Below are 27,016 nucleotides of genomic sequence, written 5' to 3'. Positions count from 1 at the left end.
AGTCAATTCAAGAGGTTCTACAGAGACAAAGCTCGATCCAGATCCTAGTCAGCATGTGTGACTGCTTTTAGAGCTTCCTCGCTCCCCGGCTCAATCTCGGCTCAGCGAACCCAGATCCCTCTAACTGTACAGAGTAAGGGGCGGAGGCTGGGGGTCAGATAGACAACACACACACATGTTGAAGGTCATTAGATGGTCATACGAGCTACCAACAGAAGTTCACAACTTGTTGCCTGACCTAGGCCTTGACAGGGAGGAGCGATAGGGATATAGTAGTATTCCTGAGCACTCCACCAATCATATCTTTGCTACATCGGTCCACAGAAGCACTTTTTACATTGTCCACTCGTATCTAGGCCTATTTAAGAAGGAGGCTACTTTCGGCTCCTTATCCCTTGCCTCTTTACTACTCAAAGCCGGGGATTTTTGAAAATCTCCCATGCTCAGATATGCATTCCGCTCGCTAGCTTCAATCTGATTAGGTGATGATCGGACATCGGACCACAGGGGAAGCCCACGATTTACGGGTTCGGCACGTTGAAACCGAGTCGCGGCGGATCTGTAGTTGACGTACAAAAAGAGCGCGTTGGTAACGCATTTTGTTCTTTTATCCTCTGCCAAGTAGGCTTGGTCAATCCTAGAAAGTGCCTGAACACGCCACCAGTAACCATGAGGCTCAATTCAAACTTGGTGGCTCTCAAGCTGCTCCTACTATCGAGCTCTGCATCCGCCACCTTCTTCCGCGGACACGGGCTGGAGATTGGCCCTGTGGACGAAGAAGAAGCTGAGTTCCGTCTCGCCACCACTGTTTCCGACAATACCAATACCAGTGGCTGGGGTACTTTTGACCAGCTCCTCGATCATTCCAACCCCAGCCTGGGTACATTTAGTCAACGGTACTGGTACGGAACCCAGTACTGGAAAGGGCCTGGCTCTCCCATCATCTTTTTTAACCCCGGAGAACAAGCCGCCGATGGCTTTAACAGATCTTACCCGACCTCCTCGCGACTGCCCGGTCTCTTCGCCGAGCAAGTGGGTGGCGCTGTTGTCATCATGGAGCACCGATACTGGGGCGAGTCGTCTCCGTTCGAGGAGTTGACAAGCAAAAACTTGCAATACTTGACCTTGGAAAACAGCATCAAGGACAATGTCTATTTCGCCAACAACTTCAAGCCGCCGTTTGATGTTAGTGGCGGGAGTGCTCCTGACAAGGCGCCATGGGTCTTCTCTGGAGGCTCATATCCAGGTGCCCTGGCCGGATGGATCGCATCTGTTGAGCCCGGCACCTTCTGGGCCTATCACGGCACTAGCGGTGTCGTTCAGGCCGTTGGCGATTTCTGGCAATATTTTCGGCCCGTGATGGAGGCGACTCCACGAAATTGCAGCAAGGATCTCGGCAAGGTCATCAACTACATGGACGACATTCTCCTGCACGGCAGCAAAACCGAGAAAAAGAAGTTGAAGGCCAAGTTTTTGCTCAGTGGCCTTGAAGATGCCGATTTTGCTTCGTAAGTCGCCCAATTACCGAGATTGCATATTAATTATGCGTGGCGGGAATACCTCCAATCAACGAATTAACGAGGCTGAAACTGATATGATTTTTGTTTCTAAAGTGCGCTTCAAAATGGACCATGGTCCTGGCAGTCGACTCAGTTTTACTCGGAGAAAGTGTACGGATATAACTCCTATCACCAGTTTTGCGACTACATCGAGGTACACTCCATTTACTCCCGACTCGTTATATCGAGATGAAGGATAGCTGCGCTAACTGATGTCTTTCCAGAACGTGTGGCCTAATTCCACAAAATCTGTCCCCGGACCAGAAGGTGTTGGTCAAGTCAGAGCTCTCGAGGGTTACGCCAAGTGGGCAAGAGATGTGCTCGTCCCAGGAAGTAAGTGAATAAGTTCTCAACTACTTGAATTTCATCGATTGCATGAGACTAATCATTCCGGCTTTTACTAGACTGTGAATCTGGTCCTTATGATGACTGGAAGGGTGAATACAACATTGCTTGCTTTGCCAGCTCGAACTCGTCGAATGTGGCTTATAAGGATCTGAGCCCTGGCAACTATTGGAACCGCCAATGGACCTGGCTGCTTTGCAACGAACCGTACGTTTGATCTATGTTTTCTTCCGCTCTCATCTTGTTGAATCGCTGAAAGATTCTAACCTCACAACAGCTTGATGTTCTGGCAGGATGGAGCACCCAAAAATCGCCCAACCATCGTTTCCCGCCTCGTCAACAAGCGCTACTGGGAAAAGCAATGCTCACTTTTCTTTCCCGACGGCTATGGAATTCAAAAGGGAAAGACTGTAGAGCAGGTCAACGCATACACTGGTGGCTGGTCTGTAACAAACACGACTCGACTCATGTACACCAACGGCCAATTTGACCCTTGGCGAGACGCCACTGTGAGCTCTGTCGACCGGCCATATGGTCCTCTTCGAAGCACCGAAGAGCTTCCTGTTCGTATGATCCCTGGCGGCGTCCACTGTTCTGATTACTACAAGCCGAATTGGGATGCGAACGAGAACGTAAAGCGTATCGCTTACGACGAAGCGGAGAACATGAAGAAATGGGTGGCTGAGTTCAAAGGTGCCAAGAACTAAATTTATGTAATGTTTAGCTGCTGTTGAGCAGAAGAACTCAGTTCCACAAACTTTCCATTCTTCCACACTGTTTCAGAGAATGTCTGTTAGAGCTGGCCTGCAGCTGCGGAGCCACGAACATCCGAAAGACGATGGAATAAGGACCAACGCCGACATGACCCCAGTAATTATGATTGACGTCGCTAGTGAATGGTGAAAGTCCCCAGTTCTCAACGTGATAGATTAGTCCAGTGGATTTCAACAGTGGGCCGTTGCTGTTAAATCAATTATTGCGTCAGCACCAGGAACGACGTTAGCCCAACCGACATTCAAGAAGGCGACCTCGTTGGCGCCAAGCACATTAGGACCACAGTTGTATCGTGGAGGCGCAGCCTATTTTCTTAGAATTAGCCAATTATTGCTATTGACCAGTTATCCATCTTAGACTGAAACACAACGAAGTTCAACCTGCCGGAAACGCCAATATCTGGTTTGTGGACGTTTGCATGAAAGACAATATGGAGACGGGAAAGGTTCGAGCCAACTAACTTGCTCCCGGTGCCTTTCCAGTCTCCTACTAAGTCGGACTCACTCCCGATAAATACTGCTTCATAGATAACATGCTCACTGTATCTAAACAGAGTTCCGTTCTCAAAGGTTCGAGATTCAGTCGTCATTTCTGAAGTGGTCTACACTGCAGCCATCCAAGAGAGCCCGCGCTTCTTTCTTATACTGAAGCCAGGCCCCTCTTTAGTTGCGAGCACTCATTCAATATACTACTTCAGAGGCCACCTTATGTGTGCATTTCACAAACACGGCGTTACATTCCAGCAGCTTAATCTCCCTACCTCCAGCTCCTCAGACTCCTCCATCCCAGCATGGGCAGTCCTCAGCCCACCTCCATCATTCCGCGCTACCGAAGCTGGCCCTCAAACTTTCCGCTGACGTTCTGTAATATTTATTAAGAGGCCTACAACCCTTTGAAATATTGCAGTAGAGCCGGATAGTTAGGGGTTCCCAATCCAGTTACAGGGTCCCAGCCAGCAACGGCAGAAAACCCTTTGCCGGCGCAAGCACCACCGCCAGCCGCATCAGTTTGCCCTCCACTTACAATGTCGTGAAACATGCTGGGGTTTTTGCAGAGAGCGGGATTAGCAAAGCCAATTGAGTTCTTGCCAGCCTGAATGCGTTCCTCATTGATACGGGTGAGGATAGCTGCGAAGATGGGTGCAGACATGGAGGTACCGCCGGATAGAGAAGAATCGCCTTGGAAAACAATGACTCCATTATCTCCAACAGCGGCTATGTCAGGAAACCCACGGCCAGCGCGATTGAAGACACCGGTGCTAGTGTTGAATGGGATGATGCCGTCCTTGGTATTGTAGGAAGGGAAGCCAGGGTCATGGCTTGCAAAGAAACTAAGCAATTCATTAGCTCGTACTCCGTTTGTAGTTGAGTAAAGGACACTACTTACGAGTCCACGGCCGACTTTTGGTACGCGGGCATTGTCCAGATGTTACTGAAGCCACCTCCAGAAGAAAAGCTATCGGTAGCAACCTCTGCACCACCAATAGAGCTTCCCTTTGGTAGATAGGTCGAGCCAACTGCAGTAACATAAGGGCAAGAGCTGGGCCCTTGCGGATTGAAAACAGTCTCAGTATTGCCGAGGCAGTCATACCCATGCCCGCCGGCAACACCGCCGTCACCAGAGGAAAAAACAATTGACACGCCCTGGAGGCCGAGTTTCATAAACTCCTCGCATTGGCGCTATTTCTACTGTTAGAAACCGGCACGTACAAGGTCGTTCATAGTAAGGGATTGTACCTCAAGATAGTTGGCCGGGTAATACGACTCGGCAAGACCGTAGGAAAAGCTGATGACGTTTGCAGGCTTGAAAGTGCCACACTGCTCATTAGGCGTCACCCCGTCGACATTAGGGTCGTCGCCAGTTTCGCCGTGAGAACTATATGTGCAGTACGAGCCATCGACGGCATCCAAAAACTGGTTGATAAAACCCAGGTGTTGCACAGTGGAATCGGATTCGAAATTCGAATTGGCCTGATACAATTCTGTGCCCTGTGGGTAAATAATCGGAAGAGCAACGTCAAAGTCGAGAGCGGCTTCGCCTTCGGCCTGACTGGGATCTGGCTTCGAGGTGCCCCAATCGATCAGGTCGACTTTAGGGCCGGTCCCCGCGGGGATGTTCTTTGCGTACAGGCTGTAGAACTTGTTCAAATCGGACTGTTCGTACATCTCGGACATACTTTCAAATATTCCCATCCTGTTCTTTGGGTTTTTGAGCGTTCCGTCTGTGATATTGTATAAAGCCTTGATGCAGATTGGTGTCATGTGTGTGTCGCACTGCGAGGCGGCAGCTATTGATAAATTTTAGATAGAATCGTGCTGCAAAAATCACTTGAGACTTACCCTGGGTTGAAGATGAAAGTTTCTTGACCTCAGCAGCGCTAATTGGCGTCAATTTAAGAGGTCGTCCAGGCTGTACGCCTGACTCTGAGACAGTCACGGGGACTATCTTGTCCGTGACAATACCTGGTGTGATGAAGTCGACATGCTGGGAAACTTGGCTTGGTAATTTATAACTGTCTGTGCCCAAGTGTTTGTCTCCGGTTGCTGTGTATTCATAGACATGGTAGGTGGTCTCGAGTAAGGTCTCAAGTTTCTTGGCCGTCGTTTTGAAATCGATCCAGCCCTTACTCTTGGGCGTCGTCACACCCTCAACGCCTGATTCAGCAAGCCAGCTTTTGACAATCTCAATAGAGTCTGCATCCGGGGAGAACAGGTCAACGACTTGCTCAGCCGTATAGTGTTTACCATAGTTTGGCGAGTCAGGATCAGAGCTAGAAATGATCAATACAACCTGGCCAGACGCGTATGGTAGAATCTGAGTCATATAGTGAACTGTAAATTGCACTTACACGTCCATAAGCAAGTTCATGCCTTGATCCAAGTTGCGCTGCTTCAATGCGATACGCACAGATATATCGACGTTTGAATCGATGGGAGCCGTCTTGACAAGCTTAGCAGGTCCACCGCGTCTCTGGTGGATGACATTTTCGCCGAAGGGACGGCCGAATGCTGCGGCGCAAAAGGCGCTCACAAACACCACAATAATCTTCATCTTCAGTGGAGAAAGAGAGTTCTTGTCCGTATAGCTTTGAAATGGCCTTGAACTGAAGGTGTTTGGCAACCGAAACCAGTGATTTCCGTGACTTCAACAGCCTCTTATATTTGCTGTGTCTCCTCATACAATCATGCAATTTTCAATGCCCAAGACGATATTGCTAACACGGCTTGCCTTTGCATCCTATGAACTGTAACGTCGCAACCGAATCCCAAAGTTCCATCATGGAACCAGCTTATCTTGATATTTTTTGCATTGAACCTTTCCACCTTCTTTCTTGGGCTCTGTTGAAACCAAAATCGCTTCGTATTCTGACGGATCTCTTTAAAGTCACCAGGGCAGGCTGGATACGTACATTACAATATGGAGTTATCAATTCTTTATCTATGCAATGCCGAGCCGGTTAGCCGAGGCGGCTCTTTTCGTATGGCCATTTTGAATTTTGTAGTTTCATTCGGGCTAGATCATGAGTTCATCATGAGACCTGAGGGTCCTATGCCTTCCTCATGGAGTAAGCAACTTGATGAGTGAAGAGGGTTACGATGGTAAGCATAGAGCGCGAAATACGAGTTCGCGATGTTCAGTCTTGCAAAAGTACCAGAGGCCCGCTGTTGGTATATGCAGAGACAAATCTAACTAGCCATAACTGGCAGGCGCTTATCAGTTATCGTCCTCCGGATACCGTGGCTAGGATTAATACGAACCACCGAGACACTGCAAACTATTAGTAGTCCGAACCAGGGTTCAGGAACTCGGCTCTTCGGCATCATGCATATGTGCAGTGTCAGTCCAAATAGAGTATTAATCGGCAGTTCCCGTTTTCGTGCCCACACTGTCTCGGGTTCTTTTCTCCGACTCGTAACGTTTCTCCCAACTCGACATCCGTTTGGGACTAAGCACGAACTTTATTGACTCTTCCAACCAATCGTATTCATGCATTTCCGTGGACAGATTATACGAAGCCATTCATTGATTTAGACCTTATCTATCCGTATCTTGATTCAGGATTGACAATCATTTCAAGCAACTCTATTGTGTCCTTCATTATACAATCAGGCATTGAATGTGGTCATGTGAAATTCGGGACGCAGTGAAGTCATAGCGTGGCCTGGCATACCGTGATCGGCTATAGTGAAGAATCGCTGGTTTGCACCATCAATAAGTCCATAATGGGCTGCTAACTTACAGGCTTTCAGAGCGTCCTAGTAGCAGATTGGACTACCTGTAACTGCCCCTGCGTGACGTAGGGCTAGCGTTGACTGTAGATTCTCAGCCCAGCGATTACGAATTTCCTTCCAACCTCTGAGGTTTGCACTGTTCAGAGCACCGGCCAGATGCCCAACGCAACCATAGCCATCCCTCCCCCCGGCTTGCCACAGCCAATCTCGCTCGTGTCAACCAGGTTTGTAGATCCCCCAAGGCCTGCAGGAAGAGCTCGTATCAAATTTGGGATGGATGGCGAGGGACGGTGTCACATCCAGTATATAGGCCTCAGTTGCACTACGCATTAGCGGAGTGTTCATTCCACTTTTGGCGTAGCAGTCAATGCGACAGACGGGCTAGGTAAACTCTCTGTAAAACTGAACTGCGATTCATGACCCGCAAATGTCACTGTGTCGCCCATCGGCTGGCAAGACGATGGTGAAACTAGGTATAATATCACAAACGGTGGCAATGCTGTTGCTGTTTACACCCTAGACAGTGACGATTTAACACAACACCAGACAGCCGCCTCCGCTAAGTCACAGCTATGCCTTTTTATACCCACTAGACCCTAAGCAGACTCCTATGGCATTTGTAAAAGGGACTGTTATGGAGGTATAGTATGCCCTCAGCATGTATCATGATGTTCTAAATTCTCTTGGGTGAGACAAGAAGGCGGGTAACTTCCAATACGACAACTTTGGGAAGGCAAGTTTTATGTTCCTTAATTCATCGCTCGAAAAAAGGCTAACTCCTTTAATTAGAATAAATAACCACTGCATCAGTGTAGCACATAATTATACTTCAAAGGTGCTATACCAGCCCTTGGAGATTATATTCCCAGACACTACGGCTTATTGAACATAACAGGACAAGATTCGGCTTCTACTCCAGCGATAGACACAGAGTTGACAACTGGGGTCTGGCGTACTTAGATATTTAAGTGTCATAGCTCGCAACAATCGGTGGGGAATTGAACTAAAGTAACGAGGGGGGAGCAGTGCGACTTTGAGGGGATCTCAATTCATCGCAGTGGCTATGTTTCTCTTTGCGAATGTGTTTTATCATTCGCGCCGTATCATTCTTCCCAATCGTTTCTCATCATAAGAACTAGATAGGTTTCCTTCTCAAGCTATGAAGCCGTCAGCTGAAGTCATCATTGCTATTGTGGGTGTGATCATAACGACACTTCGAACCATCGTTGCCGCTGGGTTTGGCACTGTTGAAGGCGAAGACGGTTAAATGCCAGTGAGTTCATTTCCATAAAAAGACCCTTCGCGGTTTCTTCTGTGATTAACAATGGTCGACTTTGAGATGTCTGCAAACCAGCTCGAACCCCGTTTTGGGAATCTTACTTGTTGTTTGGGTTCATTTACCTGCCAGAATCTACGCCGTCGGTAGACTTTGTGCCCGACAAATCCATTGACTGTCGCATCAATATGTGATATTTCTAAGGTACGCTTATTTCGTGGAAATGGCCCCGATGGTTAACACAAGTGGTGACTCTTTCTTCGTCTCATTTTTATTTCAGCTGCTCTGTCACAGTAAAAACGCTCTTGAAACTATGGCGAAATTTGATCTCTCAATAGGTAGTAAAGGTCTAGGGTAGCTACGCTGACCACAAATCTTCTTCAAACCCGTTCGAGACCAGACACAGTGGGATAGGATATTATGCCAGAGCACTACTCCGTATATAATAATTGATCGCCGCACCATCGGCGGTTAATTGCTCGACCGGTGTTGATGGATTGACTGATCTGTCGTCACCCAGTTCAGATGATGGATGGCCACAACGGGTTCAAGATTTTCTATCAACTTCGATCCAAACCGGGGTAAGCTGCCGTTCAGGGGAGCATCCAACATTTGAAAATGATACCCAATGGTCCATTATTCTCTCCGTCTTACCCTCCGACTACCCAGACTTTCCAGGTTGCAGGGTCAATTGAATACCAGTAAATAGATGGTGTGGCCCCTCACAAAACACTCGGAAATCGAAGATCCGGTCAGGCCCTCGACACCAGCGGACGGGCCCTTCAGTCGGATCAGGACCGTTTAAGGATATGCTCCGTTGCCACTCAGCGATAATTCAGGCACGGTATAGACCAATGTAGCAGTGAGCTCAGACCCGCGCACGACAAAGGACCCCATGTTGGTGAGATTCGCATTCGCATGTTGAGCTAGACTGTTTCATTGCTCCCGGCACACGCGGGGTAGACAGGTGTCAGCCAGAAATGAGTGGCCCAGACACACAGTCAGCCTACTTTCACAAATGTGGCGGCAACGGGCTCAACTTCAGAGCCATGCGGTCAATATGTTCCCGCTGTGATAGGCCTAGACGATGTGAGACGTCGATGCCCCCGGCAAGTCCCCCACATCGGCTCTTCTAGCGTGACGGTGTCTCTTACCAGCGGATGAATCTCGACACGAAGAGATGTCCTCGCAGAGCAGGGGTACATTACGTAGGTAAGGGTAGATTCTACATGCTTTCGGGGACGACGAGATCTTCAGCAGGGTCAATCGCCCTCATTGCACTCAAACTGATGACACGTTCAAAGGTATCAAGACAGGAGAAGGGAGCTGGCTGAGTAAATCAACGCCTTACTTACACTACAGAGACCACGTCCATTCATCTCGGGTACAAATCCCCCGATGACATCGACTCGGTCCACATTTCCTCCCACAGCATAACGTACTCTTCCCCAGAGTCGGCCGAAAACAGTGGCGGGGTGGATGAAACCGTCAATCCTACCCAACGCAATGACTCGGCCAGGTCCGCTTTGACGTCGACTAATCTCCAAGGGGCCAGTTACAGAATCCCCGGCGCTGGCTGACTTGACACCCCGCGTCTCGTAGCGCGCTAAGACTGCAGATCGGGATCTCCAGACTCAGCTCCCATTAAACCCAGCTGGGGAAGTGGACTGATTCCAACGCCACGGCCGGCAGTAGCCCAACGCCCCGACACGTTTACGACGTAGCACACGAGCAATAAGATGCACGCCAGCTCGTGGCCGGCCCCCGGACTAGCTCGATGAGGCCGGGGGATGGCCTAGACCAAGCCCTGCGGATTGTGCTCAGCGCGAGTCGTGGCTAGCGATCCTTCCCCCAAACTGGATGCTGCCGTCGCAAGCCTCGTCGGGCGAGCTCAATCCGTCGGCTGCGATTCGCCGTGGATACGGTACTGATTCACCGATTGATTTGCGCTTCATGCGGTCTGTGTGATTCGAGTGACTCCCCGCATACCACACGCCAAAGCATACCAGCGACGTCGGCTCAAGCCACAAGCCACCTCCATGACGCCGCATCCGGAGGCCATTCGAGAACGAATATTTACATCTAGAGCCTCTGGAATGTCCAGAGATTTACTGAGTTTATCCAAATACATGCTAAGGCGCCTATGATAAGCCGGCAAATACTCTGCGCCCACTATTTAACAGCAGGAGTCTGCCTGCCACTGGCTGGAGATTCCCCGGCAATCACGCCCACAGTGATGAAGCTAACTGTCCGGACGAGAACCCGGCTGCCGCAGCAAGATCACGGCACTTGTGCTGCATGGGCCCCGTGCTTTGCTCGCCCCTCCTTATAAGATCCGCCAGCCCCATTCTGGCACGTCCGGGGCCTTCCATGCTGCATATGAAGAGCGGGTTGGCGTCCTCATTGCTTTTGCCCTCGAAGTTCGAGATCTCTTCCTTGGCTTTCGTTCCTGTATACCCTGCCCACCACTCGTTTGGCCCACGATGGGCGCAAAGTACGGCTTCTTGATCCCGGACTCGTACGTCCAGGAGATTCCGGGCGCCGCCGACATGAACACGTCCAGCATTTTCTGGGGTTTCTCTCTCGGAGTTGCCTTGTTCTCCGCAGGCAAAGCAGCACGGCAGAGCCAACGATCATGGCAACGGTCGAAGCGTGTCTCCGCTTACATTATTATGCTCTGGGGAGTGTGGATCAGTAGCATGATCTTGGGGGTGCTCGCTTGGGGCTTCCAGAGGCAATACATCCAGCCAAGGTAGGTTGTACTCTTGGCCCTCGCTCATCACTTCGTCCAGCTGCGTCCGAACAAAACTAATACTTACTCACGACAGTTTCGCATTCTATTTCTGCGTCGGTACGATTTACCTCCCGTATTCAGCTTCGATGCTTATCTGACCCGTCGAACTACAGCACTATTCTGGGCTATCCAAGTACAACTTCTTCTCCAGATCATACTCAATCGTCTCGGCCTATTGATGGTTGTACCTGGCCGAGCAACTAGACTGAAATGGATGGTCTTCGCTCTCATCCTAGCCGTCAACATCAGCGTCTTCGTCATCTGGATGCCGGCGCGTCTCCAAATCAACAAGACATGGATCCACCTCAACATCATCTGGGATCGATGCGAAAAGATCATTTTCGCTCTTGTCGACGGCGTGTTGAACGGCTACTTCATCTACCTGGTCCGATCGCGCCTCATTAATAACGGTCTTACCAAATATATGCCCTTGTACCGCATGAACCTAGGCCTGATCTTTATTTCTCTGTCTTTGGATGTAAGCTGCTTTCGAGGGCTGATATCAAAGATATATGCTGATAGAATCTAGGTCGTCCTCGTTGGCCTCATGTCACTGAAGAGTAGTTTGGTGTACGTCACTCGATCCCCTCTTACAATATCTCCCAGGCCCTGTTTTGTTGGCGTCGGATTGTTAGCAGCTGCCCTGGTTCATCCTGTGACTCGCACGCCCACGGCCATGCGAGGCCTAGACTTGGAACATCCTCTGACCTCTCAATTAGGTACCTTTCATTCCATCCAGTTTGTTACCTCCTGAAACTGCAGATCGAAATGACAATGGCCGAGCTCATCACCAAAATCGTGCGATCATCAAACGCTAGGGGAAGCGAGGATGCTTACTACAGACATTCTTCGGGTGGCAAGTCCAGAATTGACGGCAGCACCGGAAAGTCCAAGTTCTCGAATACCCTATCGAATGGATATAATGCCACTTTCCGGGGAGGCAACACCACCCACGTCGGTGTTGGTGATGTCGACAGTGACGCCGAGCTCGAAGCTCGCGACAGCGCCAATCCCGCAACCCTCGAGAACGGCATCATGAAGACTGTGCAGACGACAGTCGCCAGCAGACCTGTCGAGGAGAGAGATGACGGAGATGCTGAGAGCACAAATAGCTCCACTATGAAGCTAAACTATCGCAGTATTCATCAGTATTGAGCAAGTTACTGTTTTCGGTTCCTCACTCCCTCGGAGGTGGCAACAATTGGCGTAATGAGACGGCGGCGTTTACATGTAAAATTATACAGTTATTTTTGGCGAATACCACACTTCCGGCCTCAAACACTCGCTCTATTTGTTTGGCAGATTCCAGGCGTTGCGTGGCGATATATGCATATGTCGATCGTGGCAAGTTTATATTCGTATATTAATGACTGACTGCTTTCCTTCTAGGTAGTTTCCCATGGTAGGAATATCTCTATTGTTGCTGCTTTACATGACACTCGCTGTCCTACTTAGTCAGAGTGTCATGGACGCCGGCTCACAGGCCAACTCGTCTAATCATATCCTCCCAGTGCCATCTTACTTCTTGTTCGCATCTCGCTTCAAGATATCATTTAAGCCATCCCGCATCTTACACTTCTCCAATGAAAAGCTAGCGGCAAGTTCCTCCAGCTCGTCCTTAGTCTTGCCCCGGAAGAGTTCAGCCATTTCCCAGCCGACGTACTCGCTCAGGAGACACTCTCTGATGACACGCTCGAACTGTCGCTCAAAGGTCCAGATCTTGGGATATCTTGTGTCCTGGTACTTCTCTAGTACCATATCCTTCAGACCCTTAAGGAATGGCTCATAAAGGTGCTTCACGCCGTCCTTGTCGACGACTCCCCAAAAGTCAAGGCCTAGGTTCTGCTTCTTCTCGACAAAGCCCTGGATCAGCTTCATGTAGGCAGACTCCGGGTCAACGTAGACCATTCCTTGGTAACCAATGTCCTTGTATAGCCAGATGGACCAGCTGACACCGGTCTCGCGGTAAATAGATAGCTGTTCCTCAAGGAGTGCATATCTCTTGGCGTTCGTCTTGGCTCCCTCGGCTCCCTCTTTCTGCTCGTTCTGGTATACAGGTCCGAACTCGCCGTTCCAGATGGGGACGTTCATTTCCCTCATAAATCCCACCTTTCGTTCGAAGCTTGAGCGTAGTTTATCCTTCTGCTCCTGCGTTCCTTCGAACTGCTCGGGAAGAGGGAAGCCCATCATGCTGTAATCGTGGCAGGCATAAACGGTGTTTGGCAGCGGGCTTTTGGGAAACGCGCGGAAGTCCATGGCGTACGTGTTTCCGTCGATGAACAGAATGTGCTCTGGGTCGATGGCATGGATAGCCTTCTCGGCTCTCTCATACCACTGGACAAGTCTCGCGCCGTAGTGTCCGGATGTCGTCTTGTGGGGGTCCGCGGGCTCATTAAGTGGGTTGTATCCCGCAATAACTGCGTTGCCCTTATAATGCTTGGCAAGTGCCTCCCATAGTTGGATGACCCTGTCTTGGTGGTCTTTAAACTCCCAGAATTGAGCCCTGGCAAGACCAGAGTCGCTGTGCCAATCTTGGTTCTGGCCTCCGGGGACGGCGTGCAAATCAAGAATAACGTAAAGGTTGTGCTTGGCGCAAATATCGACGCATCGATCCAGTAATTGGAAGCCCTTGTCATTGATGACATCAGGGTTCATGTCGTCAATAAAGTGGCGGTAGTTGAACGGGATTCGGATGCAGTTGAGACCGAGAGACGCAAAGTATGCGGCATCGGCCTCAGTAAAGAAGTGGTGAATGAGACGGTCGAAAAAGAAGGTGGCCTTCTCCTCGCCCAACACTTCGGCGAGCTGGGCGCGGTGCTCATGTTCATGCCCAGCATATCCGGTAATGAAGTTTTCCATGTTGAGCATGCCGCCCAGACCGGCTCCCTTGAGAATGACCGTATCTCCGGCGGGGTTCACGATGCGAGGGCCATCGACCCGCAGCATAGTGCAAGGTTGGGAGCTGGATGCGTCTGCCATATTGTCTGATTGAAGTCAAGGGTTGGGGATGAAGGATACACTCGAGAATATTATTTGAGATGGCCACGAGGTGTTTTATACCAGCGATTAAACTGGAAACTGTGGATTTACATCATTTCTCAGCTTGTTGAGGCAAATAGTGAATGGCGTGTCAGGTTGGAGCGATACTCCCCGACGGTCCACCGCATCACGAGTCGTGACTGTGGAGCGCAAATCGGACCAGTCGGTCAGGTGAGCCGGAAGAGGAGCATTGACAAGGATAATATGGACCGGTAATCCGCGATGAATCTAAACGATTTCTTCCCCACTCACACACTGACTGGGCGCTGCTTTTATTTAGAGCCGGTCAGTTGTATTACTAGCTATATTTATACCACAGTAGATTGGGAATTTCTTTATTCCTGATGTAAGTATATCAAAGAATTAGAGGGCTCTAGTATATATATAATCAGAGGAAGGACTAAACGCCTAACAGTATTAAAAAAACACTAATAATTGGATTGATGATATAAATTATATACTCAGTGTATTTAAAAATGAATACTTTACATTAGATTAAGGTTTCTAGTTTAATCAGTCATATTCAATAATGTCTTGAGAAGCTATAGTATTATCTCTGAGGATAGGCCTGAATTATAAGAATTTAGACCAAAATATAATCCTATTTAAAGCCGGATTACAATAAATCTGAAAATGAGAATTTAATGAGATTAGGCAGAATTCCGGATTAGGAAGGCGGTAGGCCTCACAATACACAAGGGATTCAAGACAGTACATCGGCCTTGCTGTGCAAGCCTGATGTATCTATGGACTCTATCCACATTTAATTCGAATTATCATAATCCTCTGGCCGATCAGGCCCTTCGTGTGTTTCACCGGGCCTGGTCTCTCCAAGGGTATGGTAGGTACCACTCCTGCTTTAACAGATGTGCGAGGAGGATCCTTGGATATGGAACACAGCTGGGAGCGGAATTTTCCGGCGTGGTCCAGCGGACGGACGCGCGGGATTTGTAGGAGCTGCATAGCTCTAGGAGAATTGACATCAGTCTGCACTATCGAGAATCAACCAAATGCCACCTTGTCTTTGAGCGCGTCCATCCCGGCAGGCAGTTTCCGATCATTCATGTAGCGATGTGGATCAACATATTACATACTCGTCACACGCCCAGCAAATAGCCACGAGATTGAACTTCGGAAGCAAGACTTCGATCGAATTGTTTCTCCCCAGTGGAATTGGGGGCGAGAATGGACGAGGTGTTAGGCAAACAGACGAAGCTTCACGTGACCATACTGCTGGCCGTTTCTGCCTGATACGCCCAACTTCGAACTTCACGGTCCATTCTTCTCACCTTACTCATTTGCAGGGAAATCCACACAAGGCGGAATCGAATCGAAGGGACGCTACAACTTTCATCAAAACTTTCCAGGCCTTGCAACAGCATGTAGCAGGGACTGACTTTGACTTATTCAGCTCATTATTCAGGTCAGGTCGCGCAATGTCCGACCACAAGCGGTGGGATGTACACTTCTCTAGAGGTGATTGGGGACTGTTGTCGGACGGTCGAGACATGGATAGACAGGGAGCGATGGCTCGAGGACTGATGTGGGATGCCACGCCACATGTAACGACCGGTCCTGACCAGAAGCTGTTGTCGATAGCCGCAGAGGCCGGCGACGAAGCGGAAGTAAGACTGCTGCTCAAGATGAGTGGAGTCGATCCAGACTCGAAGTCCAGAGACGGAAGGACAGCGCTGTCATATGCGGCAGAAAACGGGCATTCGGCCGTAGTCGAGCTGCTGCTTGTGAACCCGGAAGTCGACCCCGATTCGAAATCTACTCAAGGGTCTGCCCGAGGGCGGACGCCTCTATCGTATGCGGCAAGCGAAGGTCGTATGGAGGTAGTCAAGCTGCTGCTCAAGACGGGTCGCGTCGCCGTCGACTCCGGGTCTGGCAGCGGATGGACACCGCTGTTACATGCAGCAAGAGAGGGACACGTCAAGATGGTCCAGTTGCTGCTTGACCACGGCGCCGACCCGAGCGCCGCGAACGCGCAGGGGAAATATCCGATTTCGTATGCAGCAGCGATGGGTCGCAAAGCTGTGGTTGAGCTGCTGCTGACACGGAGTGGACACGGCGCGGACTCCATCGACAAGGAGGGAATGACGCCACTGTCATTGGCAGCAAGAAACGGCCACCAAGAGATTGTTAGTCTGCTCCTTACGGTTAATGGGGTCTTGCCCGACACCAAAGACACGGCGGAGTTTGGTCAAGGACGAACGCCGCTGTCATATGCGGCGGAGGAGGGCCACGAGGCGGTGGTCAAGCTGCTGCTCTCGGTGAACGGCGTTGATCCAGACTCCAAGGGGATGAACGGACAAACTCCGCTGTCTTGGGCAGCAGAAGAGGGGCGCGTGGCGGTGGTGGAAAGTCTGATGGCGACGGGTAGAGTTGACTTGAACTCGAGCCGATGCGCATATAAAAGAACGCCGCTGGCGTGGGCAGCAGACAGGGGACACACGGCCGTGGTGAAGTTGCTGCTTTCGAAGGAGGAAACTAGCCTGAACCCCAAAGATCACCTGGGACAAACGCCGCTGTCGCTAACGGCAGAAAAGGGGCACGAAGCGGTCGTTGAACTGCTGCTCGAGAAGGGAGCCGACTTGAACTCCCGGTGTTCGCTGAATGGAAGGACGCCGCTGTCGGGGGCTGCGTGGCGGGGACACGAGACGATAGTCGAACGCCTGCTCGCAAGCGACGGAATCGAGAAAGAGTCCAAGGACTGGGATGGACAGACCGCGCTCTCACTGGCAGCCAAGAATGGCCGCGTACGTGTGGTCAGCCTACTCCTCGCAGCGGATGTAAACCCGGACTCGGAAGACAGAAAAGGACAGACGCCACTGCTACGGGCTGCGAAGGGCGGACATTATGGAGTGGCCGAGCTGCTGGTCAAGACGGGTAGGGTGAACCTGAACCCTACTGACCGAGATGGACAGACGATATGGGCGATGCGATACTCACCTGAGCACAAGGCGGTAATTCAGCTGTTGCTGGAGAACGGTGCCAATCCGAGCCCTTCGGACAGCACCGACTTATTGCGGCTGGCAGTGGAGCAGGAGTACGAAGCAGTGGTAAGGCTGCTGCTCACAAGGGGCGAGGCCGAGCCGAACTCCAAGGATACAGAAGGACGAACACCGTTATCATGGGCGGCAAAACATGGGCGCACTTCCATGGTTGAGCTGCTGCTCTCAGACACCAGAGTTCAGCCAGACGTCAAAGATAACATGGGCCGGACGCCGCTCTGGGTGGCGGCACAGTCCGGATACACTGCCGCCGTCAAGCTGCTGCTCGCATCAGAGCGAGCTGACCCAGACTCCAAGGACGCAAAAGGACGAACGCCGTTATCATGGGCGGCACAGTATGGGGGTATTTCTATGGTTGAGCTGCTGCTGGCGCAAGACGGGGTCGACCCGAACACCACTGATCAGGATGGCCGGACACCGCTGTCATGGCAAGCAGAGCGCGGTCGCGCAGAGGCAGTTTCTCTACTGCTAGCAACGAACAAGGTCGACATAGACGTCAAAGATTCTTGCGGACGAACACCGCTGTCCTTCGCACAAGAGAAGGGGCACAAGGCGGTTGTGAAACTGCTGCTCGAGGCCGGAGCTGATCCGAACTCCGTGGACAGCGAAGAAGGGAACCAGCAGCCACAGGCGGCAGAGAAGATAGCCAGCCCTGAGACTCAGCTGTCAGGCGTGAAGGGTACAAAAGCAAGGATTGACTCCACTCCCCGAGGAGAGGGAGACAGCCATCTCTTGTCTAGAGCACCCAACCCCCTCGGTCAAACACCATCCAATCTCCCCGCGACCACCCCGACACTCCCGCTTCCATCGCCGGATCCAGCTACTACCAGCGGTTCCCAGTCAAGCTTTGAAGACTGGGATAGCCTTGCACCTCTTTCTGTCAGGATCGACCAAGAAACCATCAGGGACGTGCTAAGCAGCAACCAATCCGCCCCCAGAAAGGCCCTTCTGGATTGGATTTTCTTCCTCGAAACTCCAGGTGCATCCGGAAAGCTGGCGGAGCACCTATCGGCTCGGCAGGCAACTTCCCTGCGAGTGTTGCAAGAATGGTGGAAAGGCTCTTTTCAGCCGAAGCCACTCTCCATGGCCGCACGGAGGTACGTCCTCCACCTGGCATCATCCGGAACAGAGGCCACGGCAACTCGCGATGTCGATTGTGCTTCGCACAAGGCTTATATACAAGATTCCTTCTATCACAAGGCGTGCTGCGACTTGTTCATGGCGGAGCTATGCCCTCCTGTCGGCAAGGACGACGACGTAGTGGCTCGGATCCGTTTTATCGTAGATCTGGAGCGCCTCCGAGACGTGGCAACGGAGCAAACAATGGCCCAAAGAGTTGCTTACGAGACATTCGTATATCTCGAGAGTCGGTTCTCCAAACTGGACCCTGAGGATGTTCGTACGCGAAATATATACGAAGGGCCTCCCATGGACAATTTTCATCTGGTGGAACGTCTGGAGAGGTTCAGGCAGGCTTCGTACGACATGCGCTGGTATTGGGCGGACAAGAAATCCAAGGGGCTCCAGCCAGGCTCTACCTCATCGTGGACGAAACTAGTTGATCCTGCGCACAATGCAAGTGGACGTGCAACTCAGCGCCATCACTCTCCTCGATATCTCTGGGATATACAGAAACGATGCACCGTAGCCATGGCCGGATCGTGTCCACCCTACACATGCATCAGTCACACCTGGGGCCGCTGGAGGATCAAATCCCCCTCGGTGGCCATTCCCGGAGTCAAATGGAAGGTCCCTCAAAACACGATATACGACGTGCGGGAGCTGCCCGATATCTTGGCCAAGCAACAGTGGGACACCGAGTACCTGTGGTTCGATCTCCTCACCATCCCCCAAGAGGACCGGAGCAAGACCACTCCTCTGTCACAGGAGGAGGAGGAACTCAATAAGATTGCGGACGAGGAAATCACTCGCCAAGCCGACATATTCCAGGGCTCGACCGTATGCATAGCCTGGCTGAACCACATCCCTGGCGATCTGAGTTCCCTGCAATGCGCGGTAGATTGGCTCTGTCTACAGCACCTCAGGCTCTCATCGCGAGACAGTCGCCATACTCGAGACGCCTTTTTCAACAAGCAGCAGGATTGGCTGCTGCACAAGCCGGTGACGGACCTGGAGGACTTCATCTCGAAAGCGCTGCTCGAGGTCGGTGGCCTGGAACTGCTGGATCCCGAGTCTCGCGAGCCGACGCCTTGGTTCTCGAGCCTGTGGACGCTGCAGGAGCTGCATCTCTGCCCGGACATGATACTCGTCACCAGGGATTGGAAGCCGCTCTGGAACCCCACGGGCACCGCGACCACCGTGGGGGAGATGCTGGCGCTTCTGAACTCGGTCGTCCAGAACGACGGAAGTTCCGCTGCCAACGGGGCCGTCTCGTTTGGGAATCCCTCGGCGGTGAGACGTTCGGGGCCTCGCATTTCGAAACGCGCGACCGACTGTGGCGAGCTTGGAAAAGGGGCCAAGGGCATGACGGCCGGTTGGCCGACTCAGGTCACACAACTGCTGGAGTTTTTCCAACGCGCCAAGCTGCGCAATGCCTCCTCGCAGGACAGGGCGGGCATAGTAGGGATATTGCTCGAGGCAAACACGCGGCAGGTGAGCGCCCAGAGACTCGTAGCTAGAGCCCAGGCCATCATGTCGGCCATCGGCTGCACCGTCTGGTACGAGAAGAAGGACGAAGTCATCAAGCAGGGCCTCGTGCTGGGCGCTTACCCTCTGCCGTTCGTCCAGGAGGTGGTCCAAAAAGTCGGCGCCGCTTTCTTCCTCACCATTTCCAGCGTCCGGGTCGACTGGTGGGAACAGAAGAGTCCGATAGGCACGATGCTCCCGTTCGCGCCGCCCAACTCTACGAGGGTCCGGAACGACTACAACCTCCAGCCAATCCCGTCTTTCTCGCGAGACCATCCCAGCCTCTCTACGTGGGAGATCCAGATCGACGGAGCGGTCAAGATCTCCAAGGCGGCAGTTCTCGCGTCGAAGTTCGAACCCGACGGCGACGAGGCGGCCATCGTTGTGGACGTCACGAGATCTCGGGACGACGAGGACCGCGGAGTCATCAAGAATGTGTTTCTCCGCATGTACGTGAAAGGTGCTAAATTCCAGTTCGCAGTGGTCCTGGCTGAAAGTCCGGTTGGGCGGGTGGGCCTCTTGCTTTCACAAGTCGGAGACGATGAGGTTACGGATCCGCACGCGCACCTCAAGCTCTACAAGAGCGCCCTCTTCGCCCAGAGCTATGATCAGGCGGGTTTCAACACGGCTCCGGTGTTGACTGATGTCGACTGGCTTGTCATATAGTTACATGGTTGGCGTGCCGTACATGAAGTGTTTGTGTCTTTCCTCTGCCACCCGAGACGAGGCCTCATTTCTTCACCGCTGGAGGTTAAAACTTGTTCGTACAGCAAGATCGAGGCCGAAAGGCCTTCAGGACATTTGCTCCGAACTACTCGCACGTTACCTGCGAAACCGCTGGATGTTTTGTACGTCATCATTCATTATCGTAAACATTAATACAAATGTGCCCTAGTTCTCGAGCCCCATGAGTACCTGTTGCAGGAAGGCCTTATTGCCCGTCAATTCGGGAACTTCATCCTCCCAGAGACTTAGCAATTGAACCACCTGGAACGTGGCTTCTTGCCAGCCCTGCGGCATTTCGCATCCCAGCAGTCCGGCTCCGAGCAATACCACGGCGCTCCGTATACATCCCCTGATCATGCCTCCAGTGCCGTGATGGCGATGCAGAAACCCCGGCTCGTTGACCGAGACTCGGCGGACATGTATTTGAAGGCCTTTCTTGGCAATCTCTTGTCCTTGCGGGTTGATCGGGTTTCCGGATTCGAGGCCGTCGAGATGCGCCATGACGAACGGCCAGTATATCGTCTCGAAGAAATTGAGAAAGTGTCCTCGAAGGACAAACACGCAAACGTCATCGTTCTCGGGAGGAGTTTGGAAGGAAAGCTCTGGAGGAAGGCTGTCGGACCATTGTTGCGCCTGTGCCTCGTACTCTGGTAATAGCTGGGTTAACTCGTGGATGAATACAGTATTGGAAGCTGCACTCCGATGTAGCTCTAAAATCGCATTGCAAACTCTGCTGGAAAGTCTTCGCAGCGAGATCTCTGCCAGGTAGAATAGCCAAGACGCACGCTGTCTATCAGAATCGGGCGTCTTCATCGATTCCAGAGGCTGGGGCGGAGTCGGGAAGAAAGGCGGATATAGAACACTTGTGGAATGGGGCATGTTGAAGTCCGGAAGCGCGAGTTCCTGCCGCAGCTCCCTCTCGGATTTCCACGCAGACCAGTATACGGCCTGCTCCTGCGTTTCATCGGCCCGCAGCGTGGGGAATTCCGACGAGAGGTCTGGCGTTGTTGATCCAGCGCGATGTGCCCTCTGCAGGAACGGTAGGGTTTGGCACGCGGCCAGCGCTTGGGAGAAGAATCGCCAGGCGAGAACGGGCTGGAAAATGCACGACATGTAGACACCGGACAGAAACAGACATTGGGCTCCGATGATGTCTGACTTGCACAGGAGCGATCCGATTCTTCTCTGGGCGGCGTCAAAGTAGCTTTGAGATTCCATGTAGGCCGCTGAATCTGGCTTCGTGTCTAGGCTCGGTCCAAGCGGAGTGGCGATGCTGCCAAGAGCACATATAAGTAGAGCCAGACATGAATTCGGCGACCAGTCGATCCCGTCGAGGAGGGTGTTGGTGACGACGCGTCGAGTTGATGTCTCTTCGAATATCGGGTTCTTGCAATGCACGTGGATGAAGAAATTATCCAGAAGCGCATTGATGCCCTGTGGTTTTATGTCGAGCAGAGCACCGAGGTTGCTGCTCTTGGGAGAACTCGAATCCAAAGGACTGCGGGCAAAGATCTGGCGTTCCGGTTGCCGTGGGAATACCGACCATTGAAACAGACTCTCGAGCTTTTCGGGCAGGATGCTCCTTAGAGATAAGTCTTCGACCTCGTGATCGCCCTTGAACGAAGCGTTCGCCAGCATGGCCGAGTCCTTTGCAGCTGCAGCATGGTCGCCATTCGACTCAGGTGGCGATTGTTGGAAGTTGACGGATGGTGCATTCTCGGTCGGCGCGTTGTTCTGCGACTCCTTCATCAATCTCTCCAAGTCGTCCAGCCGCTCGAGGATCTTCAAGCTCGCCGGATCAAACGCCGACAGGTCCACAGGCGATTGATTGCACGCGGCACCGACGCTGAGGCAGTACGAGCATGACGGCTTCCGATTGTCGCACTTCGTCTTCCTCGCTCGACACACTTGACACGCGGTATTGGCCCTCTTCCTTGGGTAGAAGGCCGTGCCGCGTGCAGCCGGACGCTTCCCAGGACGACGCTCAGAATCTTCCTGGTCCGGCGATTGCATGGCGGGGAATGGAGGACGGCTGTGGGGAGCGTCAATTGCGTTGCTAGTGCGGAGTGGAGAGCGTGGAGAGAACGCGGAGCGCGGGGAGACCAAAGAGAGTGAGAGACCAAGGATAGTGAGAGAGACTCGGCCGGACAATCGATGGAGACTAGAACTCGTAACTTGGATGGAGGCTGGACTGCTCATCGGGGAGTCTCGCTCTTATGAGCCCTGAGCAGAGCAACCTCGGCCTCACCGGTTGGCTGGGTGGACCGGAACAATGGCGCCACTAGTCCAGTCTATATCATCGGGGAATGTCGCTCATAACTCGCTTTGACTGTCCCCAATACCGACAAGCTCGTGTAAAACTCCCCACAGACGCCCATCGACTGAGCTGATTACCCCGGTTGCCCCATTCCCCACAATCCCCAGACCAGGCCAACGGGTTGGCAAGCCGCTTGTCTGGTGACTCTCAATCCACATTCAATCCCGACGCTCTGTTACCTCACCGCGTTGCCTTTAACCGGAGTGGCGTTTCCACCCCTTGTCCCGAGAACGGGCGAGTGCCGAGTATTCGTGCAACACCATCTGACTCGGCGACTGGGAACCAAGTATATATCCCGACTTGCCCAATTCGTCGAGTCGGGGAGAATATCTGCACAATTCAGCTTCAATAGCGAGCATTGAGCATCTTACAACACTGGGCTTCTTCCTTTTTACTTGGTCGTGATAATCGACATCCTACACCAACATGGCGTCCCCAATTGCCCCCGTGGAGGCCAAGGATGGGCATGCCATTGAACCGCGGGCATCGGCCGCCGAATACATCGAGCCCAAGAGCGATACCGTGGCCGCGGACCGCCAAGCTGAGCATGACCTCACCATGAAGCAGGTTTTCACCCGCCATCCAGCGCTCGCATTCTGGTCTTTCTACTGGGCCATGGCCGGAGTCGGCTGGTGAGTTTCCATACCCTGTCAGGTTGTCCCCTGAACGGTGCGCTAAGAAAGTCTCACAGGGGATTTGATGCCCAGATCAATGGTGCCATGATTTCCGTCGAGTCGTTCCGCCGTGACTTTGGGTAAGCATACTACCGAAACGTGGCCATTGAGTCGTAAGAAGCTAACGCAGGTCGTTGTAGATATGTCGAGGACGGCGTGGCCATCTTGCCGGCTGACTGGCAGTCAGCCTTCAACATCATCAGCTCCGTTGGTCAATTCTTCGGAGGCTTCGTCTGCTCCTGGGTCTGCGACAAGGTCGGCCGAAAGAACTCGCTTGCCATTGGTCTTGTCATCATCACGGGAGGCATCTTCGGCGAAATGTTCTCGACCACAAGGGCCGCCTTTCTCGTCGCAAAGCTGATCCTGGGTTTCGGCTTGGGCTTCTATCTCACCTTGGCCCCCTTGGCAACGTCCGAGATTGCACCTGTCGTCCTGCGCGGTCTGTCTACCAGCGGTGTTAACCTGGGAATCGCCGTGGGCCAGCTCATTTCCAACGGCGTCGTCAAAGGCTTCGGGGAGCGGACGGACCGCTGGGCGTACCGGGGACCTTTTGCCACCCAGCTCTTCTTCATTTTCTTCCTTGCCGCCGGACTGCCCTTCGTGCCGGAGACGCCTTGGTACCTTGCTCGCAAGGGTAAGCGAGAGGAGGCCAAGCAATCCATCGTCAAGCTGTACGGCGCTGGCGTCGACGCGGAGGCCAAACTGGCCAGTCTGGAGGAGACGATTGCCGAAGAAGATTCCAGCCGAGCCGAAGAAGCGTCGTGGGCTCAGTGTTTCAAGGGCGTTGATCTGACCCGAACCATGATCAGCATCGGTGTTTTCGTATGCCAGCACTTCGTCGGTATTATTTTCGTCCTTGGCTACTCGACCTACTTCTTCCAGCTTGCCGGTCTGGCCGACTCTCGCAGCTTCGACCTGGGCGTCGGCGTAACGGCCTGCGGCGTGGCTGGTAACATTTCCAGTTGGTTCGTCGTCAACTCATTCGGTCGTCGCAAGATCTTCATTGGTGGCATGGTGGCTCTTACGACCCTCCTGTTCCTCATCGGCATCATGGACGTAGTTCCCAGCGGCGCCGCAAAGTGGGTGCAGTCCGCATGCACCGTCATCTACGCCTTCGTCTACTTCGCCAGCGTGGGCGCCATGGCATTTGCCATCCTTGGCGAGGCCAGCAGCACTGCTCTCAAGGCCAAGACCATGGCTCTGGCCACTGCTACCCAAGCCGTCATGGGAATCATCATGAGCTTTGCCATTCCGTACATGGTGAATCCCGATGAGGGCAACCTGAAGGGCAAGGTCGGATTTGTCTTTGGTGGACTCTCTCTGTTTGCGTTGACCTGGAGTTGGTTCTACGTTCCGGAACTCAAGGGCCGACGATACGATGAGATTGATCGGTTGTTCCAACTGAAGATTTCCCCCCGAAGGATGGGCACATATCAGCTGTAGGAATCTCTTTCAACAAGTGAACCCTCTCGACAGATGAGTTCATAGTTACCTAATCCTACCACTCAGTACCTTTCAGAAAAAAACCCCACGTAGCCAATAATAGCTGGTTCTAAGGCAATAGCTTAACACTTTTCAGTATACCATATCAATGTCAATCATATCTGATCGTCCTTGCATTCAGCCTCAAGTCTAGTCATTACAAGAACCCCCACAGGTATCTTCCCGGGTGGATATCAGAATTTTCCGCGGCCTCTTTTTCCCTCATTGCCGCGGCAAAGGATCGTTTGATGGTGTTGACCCACATTGCTGATTGGCACCCGTCCAGATCTCCGTCGATAAAGATTTGTTAGTAGAGTCAAGGATAGGTTTATCCATACGTGAAGCAAGTGAGCACAGTGCTCTTTAAAATTGCCTGCGTGTTTTTTTAATGGCTTGATTTGATGGCCTGGTCAACCTCTCATGTGGTCTGTAAACAAATCCATGAGGAAGTGCTACCCCACCACCAAACGCTGCTTATGCCTGTAGCTATCTAAGGTCTGCCCGAATATATTCGCTATCTTCCACACACTCAAATCCACATTTAGCCTTGATTTGCTCATTATTACATGGCATCTGGGGCTATCGTTTTGTGGAGAGTCAATAATCCCGCGGGAAACGTCATGGGCCCAGGTTTTCCGCGGGCGGTTTTCACATATAACACCGCGCCATCATCATGAAGCAGCCTTGTATTCTACAGAGCAGCATCCTCTTATCATTCACTGTAGACTTATATCCCTTTTCCCATCATGTCTTCCAACGCCGACGCCGCTTTCTGGTCCAAGACCGACAAGTACATGATGAACACGGGCGTCCCGTTCTCTCCCATCGTCATCACCAGAGCAGAGGGCACCCGTCTTTACGATGCAAACAACAAACAGATCCTCGACTTTACCTCTGGTCAGATGAGTTCTCTGCTAGGGCACTCTCATCCCGAGATTGTCGAGGTTGTCAGAAAATACGTCGGCCAGCTTGATCACTTGCTCAGCAACATGATCACCCACCCCGTCGTCGACCTCGCTGAGCGACTGGCTCGAGTCCTCCCGTTCCCGCTGCAAAAGTCCTTCTTCCTCAACACTGGGTCAGAGACTACAGAAGCCGCCATCAAGATGGCCAAGTGCCACACCGGCAAGTTCGAGATCATCGCCTTCTCCGCTAGTTACCACGGCTTGACCCAGGGTTCTGGCTCCGCAACCTTCTCTGCGGGCCGACGAAATGGCGGTCCTACTATGCCCGGCCAGCTCGCCTTCCCCGCGCCTTATGCCTTCCGCTCACCTTTCCGAAAGGCAGATGGCTCCTACGACTGGGAGACTGAAATTGAGTTTGGCTGGGCGATGATTGACCGACAGAGCGTTGGCTCGCTCGCTGCCTTCATCATGGAGCCTATTCTCAGCACCGGAGGCATCCTCGATCTCCCCGTGGGATACCTGAAGCGGATGGCTGAGGAGTGCAAGAAGCGCGGAATGCTTATTATCATGGACGAGGCCCAGACTGGCGTCGGCCGCACCGGTCAGATGTTCGCCTTTGAGCACGAAGGCATCGTTCCTGATATCCTTTGCTTATCCAAGACTCTTGGATGCGGTCTTCCATTGGCTTCGGTCTCAACCACCGCCGAGATCGAGACTGGCTGCAGAGAGGCTGGTTTCTTGTGGCTCACCACCCATCTCAACGACCCTTTGACGGCTGCTGTCGGAAACAAGGTCCTCGAGATTGTCGAGCGCGACAACATTTGCCAGCGCGCTGCCGAGCGAGGTGCCCAACTCCGAGCCGGTTTGTTGAAGCTCCAGGAGAAGTATTGGTGCATCGGTGACGTCCGTGGCCGCGGACTTCTCCAGGGAATCGAGATCATCTCGGATGCCAAGACGAAGGCGCCCGGATCTGATCTCGGACAGCTTGTCTCGGACAAGGCCATGGACTTGGGTCTTTCGTGCAATGTTGTCAATCTTCCCGGAATGGGTGGAGTGTTCCGGCTTGCTCCCTCTGTTACCGTCACTGCGGAGGAGATTGAGGAGGGTTTGAAGATTCTCGATGAAGCTTTTAGCTTCGTCCTTTCCAAGTGAAGCTATAAGCAAATAATAGAAGAAATCCGGTGTATAAACGAACTTGGTATTCGATCTGCAGATATAGACATCAGTAAA

At 52.4% G+C, this 27,016-nt stretch overlaps 10 protein-coding genes across 10 annotated transcripts; 6 read left to right on the top strand and 4 right to left on the bottom strand.

Annotated features, from left to right (window-relative positions):
• Nucleotides 1-669: 669 nt before the first annotated feature.
• BGZ61DRAFT_535716 (serine-type peptidase-like protein) lies at nt 670-2,611 on the top strand (the record flags this gene model as incomplete). Its single annotated transcript, XM_046254301.1, has 5 exons — nt 670-1,508; nt 1,614-1,713; nt 1,784-1,892; nt 1,964-2,111; nt 2,182-2,611. The coding sequence occupies 5 exons, from the start codon at nt 670-672 to the stop codon at nt 2,609-2,611; spliced, it is 1,626 nt and encodes a 541-aa protein (XP_046100760.1).
• A 795-nt stretch (nt 2,612-3,406) lies between these two features.
• On the bottom strand, nt 3,407-5,729 carry BGZ61DRAFT_551856 (putative alkaline serine protease AorO; the record flags this gene model as incomplete). The annotated part of the gene is made up of 5 exons (XM_046255511.1): nt 3,407-4,008; nt 4,065-4,357; nt 4,415-4,951; nt 5,046-5,448; nt 5,527-5,729. The coding sequence occupies 5 exons, from the start codon at nt 5,727-5,729 to the stop codon at nt 3,561-3,563; spliced, it is 1,884 nt and encodes a 627-aa protein (XP_046100759.1). The 3' UTR covers nt 3,407-3,560.
• Nucleotides 5,730-9,448: 3,719 nt separating this feature from the next.
• Nucleotides 9,449-10,317, bottom strand: BGZ61DRAFT_481363 (uncharacterized protein; the record flags this gene model as incomplete). Its single annotated transcript, XM_046249282.1, has 3 exons — nt 9,449-9,472; nt 9,542-9,798; nt 10,176-10,317. 3 exons carry the CDS (start codon nt 10,315-10,317, stop codon nt 9,449-9,451), a joined length of 423 nt encoding a protein of 140 aa, XP_046100758.1.
• Nucleotides 10,318-10,669: 352 nt separating this feature from the next.
• On the top strand, nt 10,670-12,253 carry BGZ61DRAFT_426064 (uncharacterized protein; the record flags this gene model as incomplete). The annotated part of the gene is made up of 5 exons (XM_046243667.1): nt 10,670-10,938; nt 11,015-11,037; nt 11,094-11,458; nt 11,510-11,550; nt 11,700-12,253. 5 exons carry the CDS (start codon nt 10,670-10,672, stop codon nt 12,133-12,135), a joined length of 1,134 nt encoding a protein of 377 aa, XP_046100757.1. The 3' UTR covers nt 12,136-12,253.
• Nucleotides 12,254-12,325: 72 nt separating this feature from the next.
• On the bottom strand, nt 12,326-14,128 carry BGZ61DRAFT_457042 (glycoside hydrolase superfamily). Its single transcript, XM_046246599.1, has one exon. The coding sequence runs from the start codon at nt 13,957-13,959 to the stop codon at nt 12,499-12,501; it is 1,461 nt and encodes a 486-aa protein (XP_046100756.1). The 5' UTR covers nt 13,960-14,128; the 3' UTR covers nt 12,326-12,498.
• Nucleotides 14,129-16,118: 1,990 nt separating this feature from the next.
• On the top strand, nt 16,119-17,201 carry BGZ61DRAFT_359855 (ankyrin repeat-containing domain protein; the record flags this gene model as incomplete). The annotated part of the gene is made up of 2 exons (XM_046241108.1): nt 16,119-16,376; nt 17,070-17,201. Coding segments are annotated over 2 exons (390 nt in total), but the record flags the coding sequence as incomplete, so codon positions are not given.
• A 36-nt stretch (nt 17,202-17,237) lies between these two features.
• Nucleotides 17,238-17,612, top strand: BGZ61DRAFT_321953 (ankyrin repeat-containing domain protein; the record flags this gene model as incomplete). The annotated part of the gene is made up of 1 exon (XM_046238950.1): nt 17,238-17,612. A coding segment is annotated over one exon (375 nt), but the record flags the coding sequence as incomplete, so codon positions are not given.
• Nucleotides 17,613-20,573: 2,961 nt separating this feature from the next.
• Nucleotides 20,574-22,421, bottom strand: BGZ61DRAFT_496532 (uncharacterized protein; the record flags this gene model as incomplete). The annotated part of the gene is made up of 2 exons (XM_046251030.1): nt 20,574-22,022; nt 22,113-22,421. The coding sequence occupies 2 exons, from the start codon at nt 22,419-22,421 to the stop codon at nt 20,574-20,576; spliced, it is 1,758 nt and encodes a 585-aa protein (XP_046100753.1).
• A 730-nt stretch (nt 22,422-23,151) lies between these two features.
• BGZ61DRAFT_535710 (general substrate transporter) lies at nt 23,152-24,842 on the top strand (the record flags this gene model as incomplete). The annotated part of the gene is made up of 3 exons (XM_046254300.1): nt 23,152-23,357; nt 23,417-23,479; nt 23,540-24,842. 3 exons carry the CDS (start codon nt 23,152-23,154, stop codon nt 24,840-24,842), a joined length of 1,572 nt encoding a protein of 523 aa, XP_046100752.1.
• A 785-nt stretch (nt 24,843-25,627) lies between these two features.
• BGZ61DRAFT_496530 (pyridoxal phosphate-dependent transferase) lies at nt 25,628-26,938 on the top strand (the record flags this gene model as incomplete). The annotated part of the gene is made up of 1 exon (XM_046251029.1): nt 25,628-26,938. One exon carries the CDS (start codon nt 25,628-25,630, stop codon nt 26,936-26,938), a length of 1,311 nt encoding a protein of 436 aa, XP_046100751.1.
• Between the last annotated feature and the right edge of the window lie 78 nt (nt 26,939-27,016).

This window comes from Ilyonectria robusta, assembly GCF_021365365.1.
Source record: "Ilyonectria robusta strain PMI_751 chromosome Unknown BGZ61scaffold_18, whole genome shotgun sequence".
NCBI lineage: Eukaryota > Fungi > Ascomycota > Sordariomycetes > Hypocreales > Nectriaceae > Ilyonectria > Ilyonectria robusta.
This window is presented reverse-complemented; position numbering and strand designations above follow the sequence as displayed.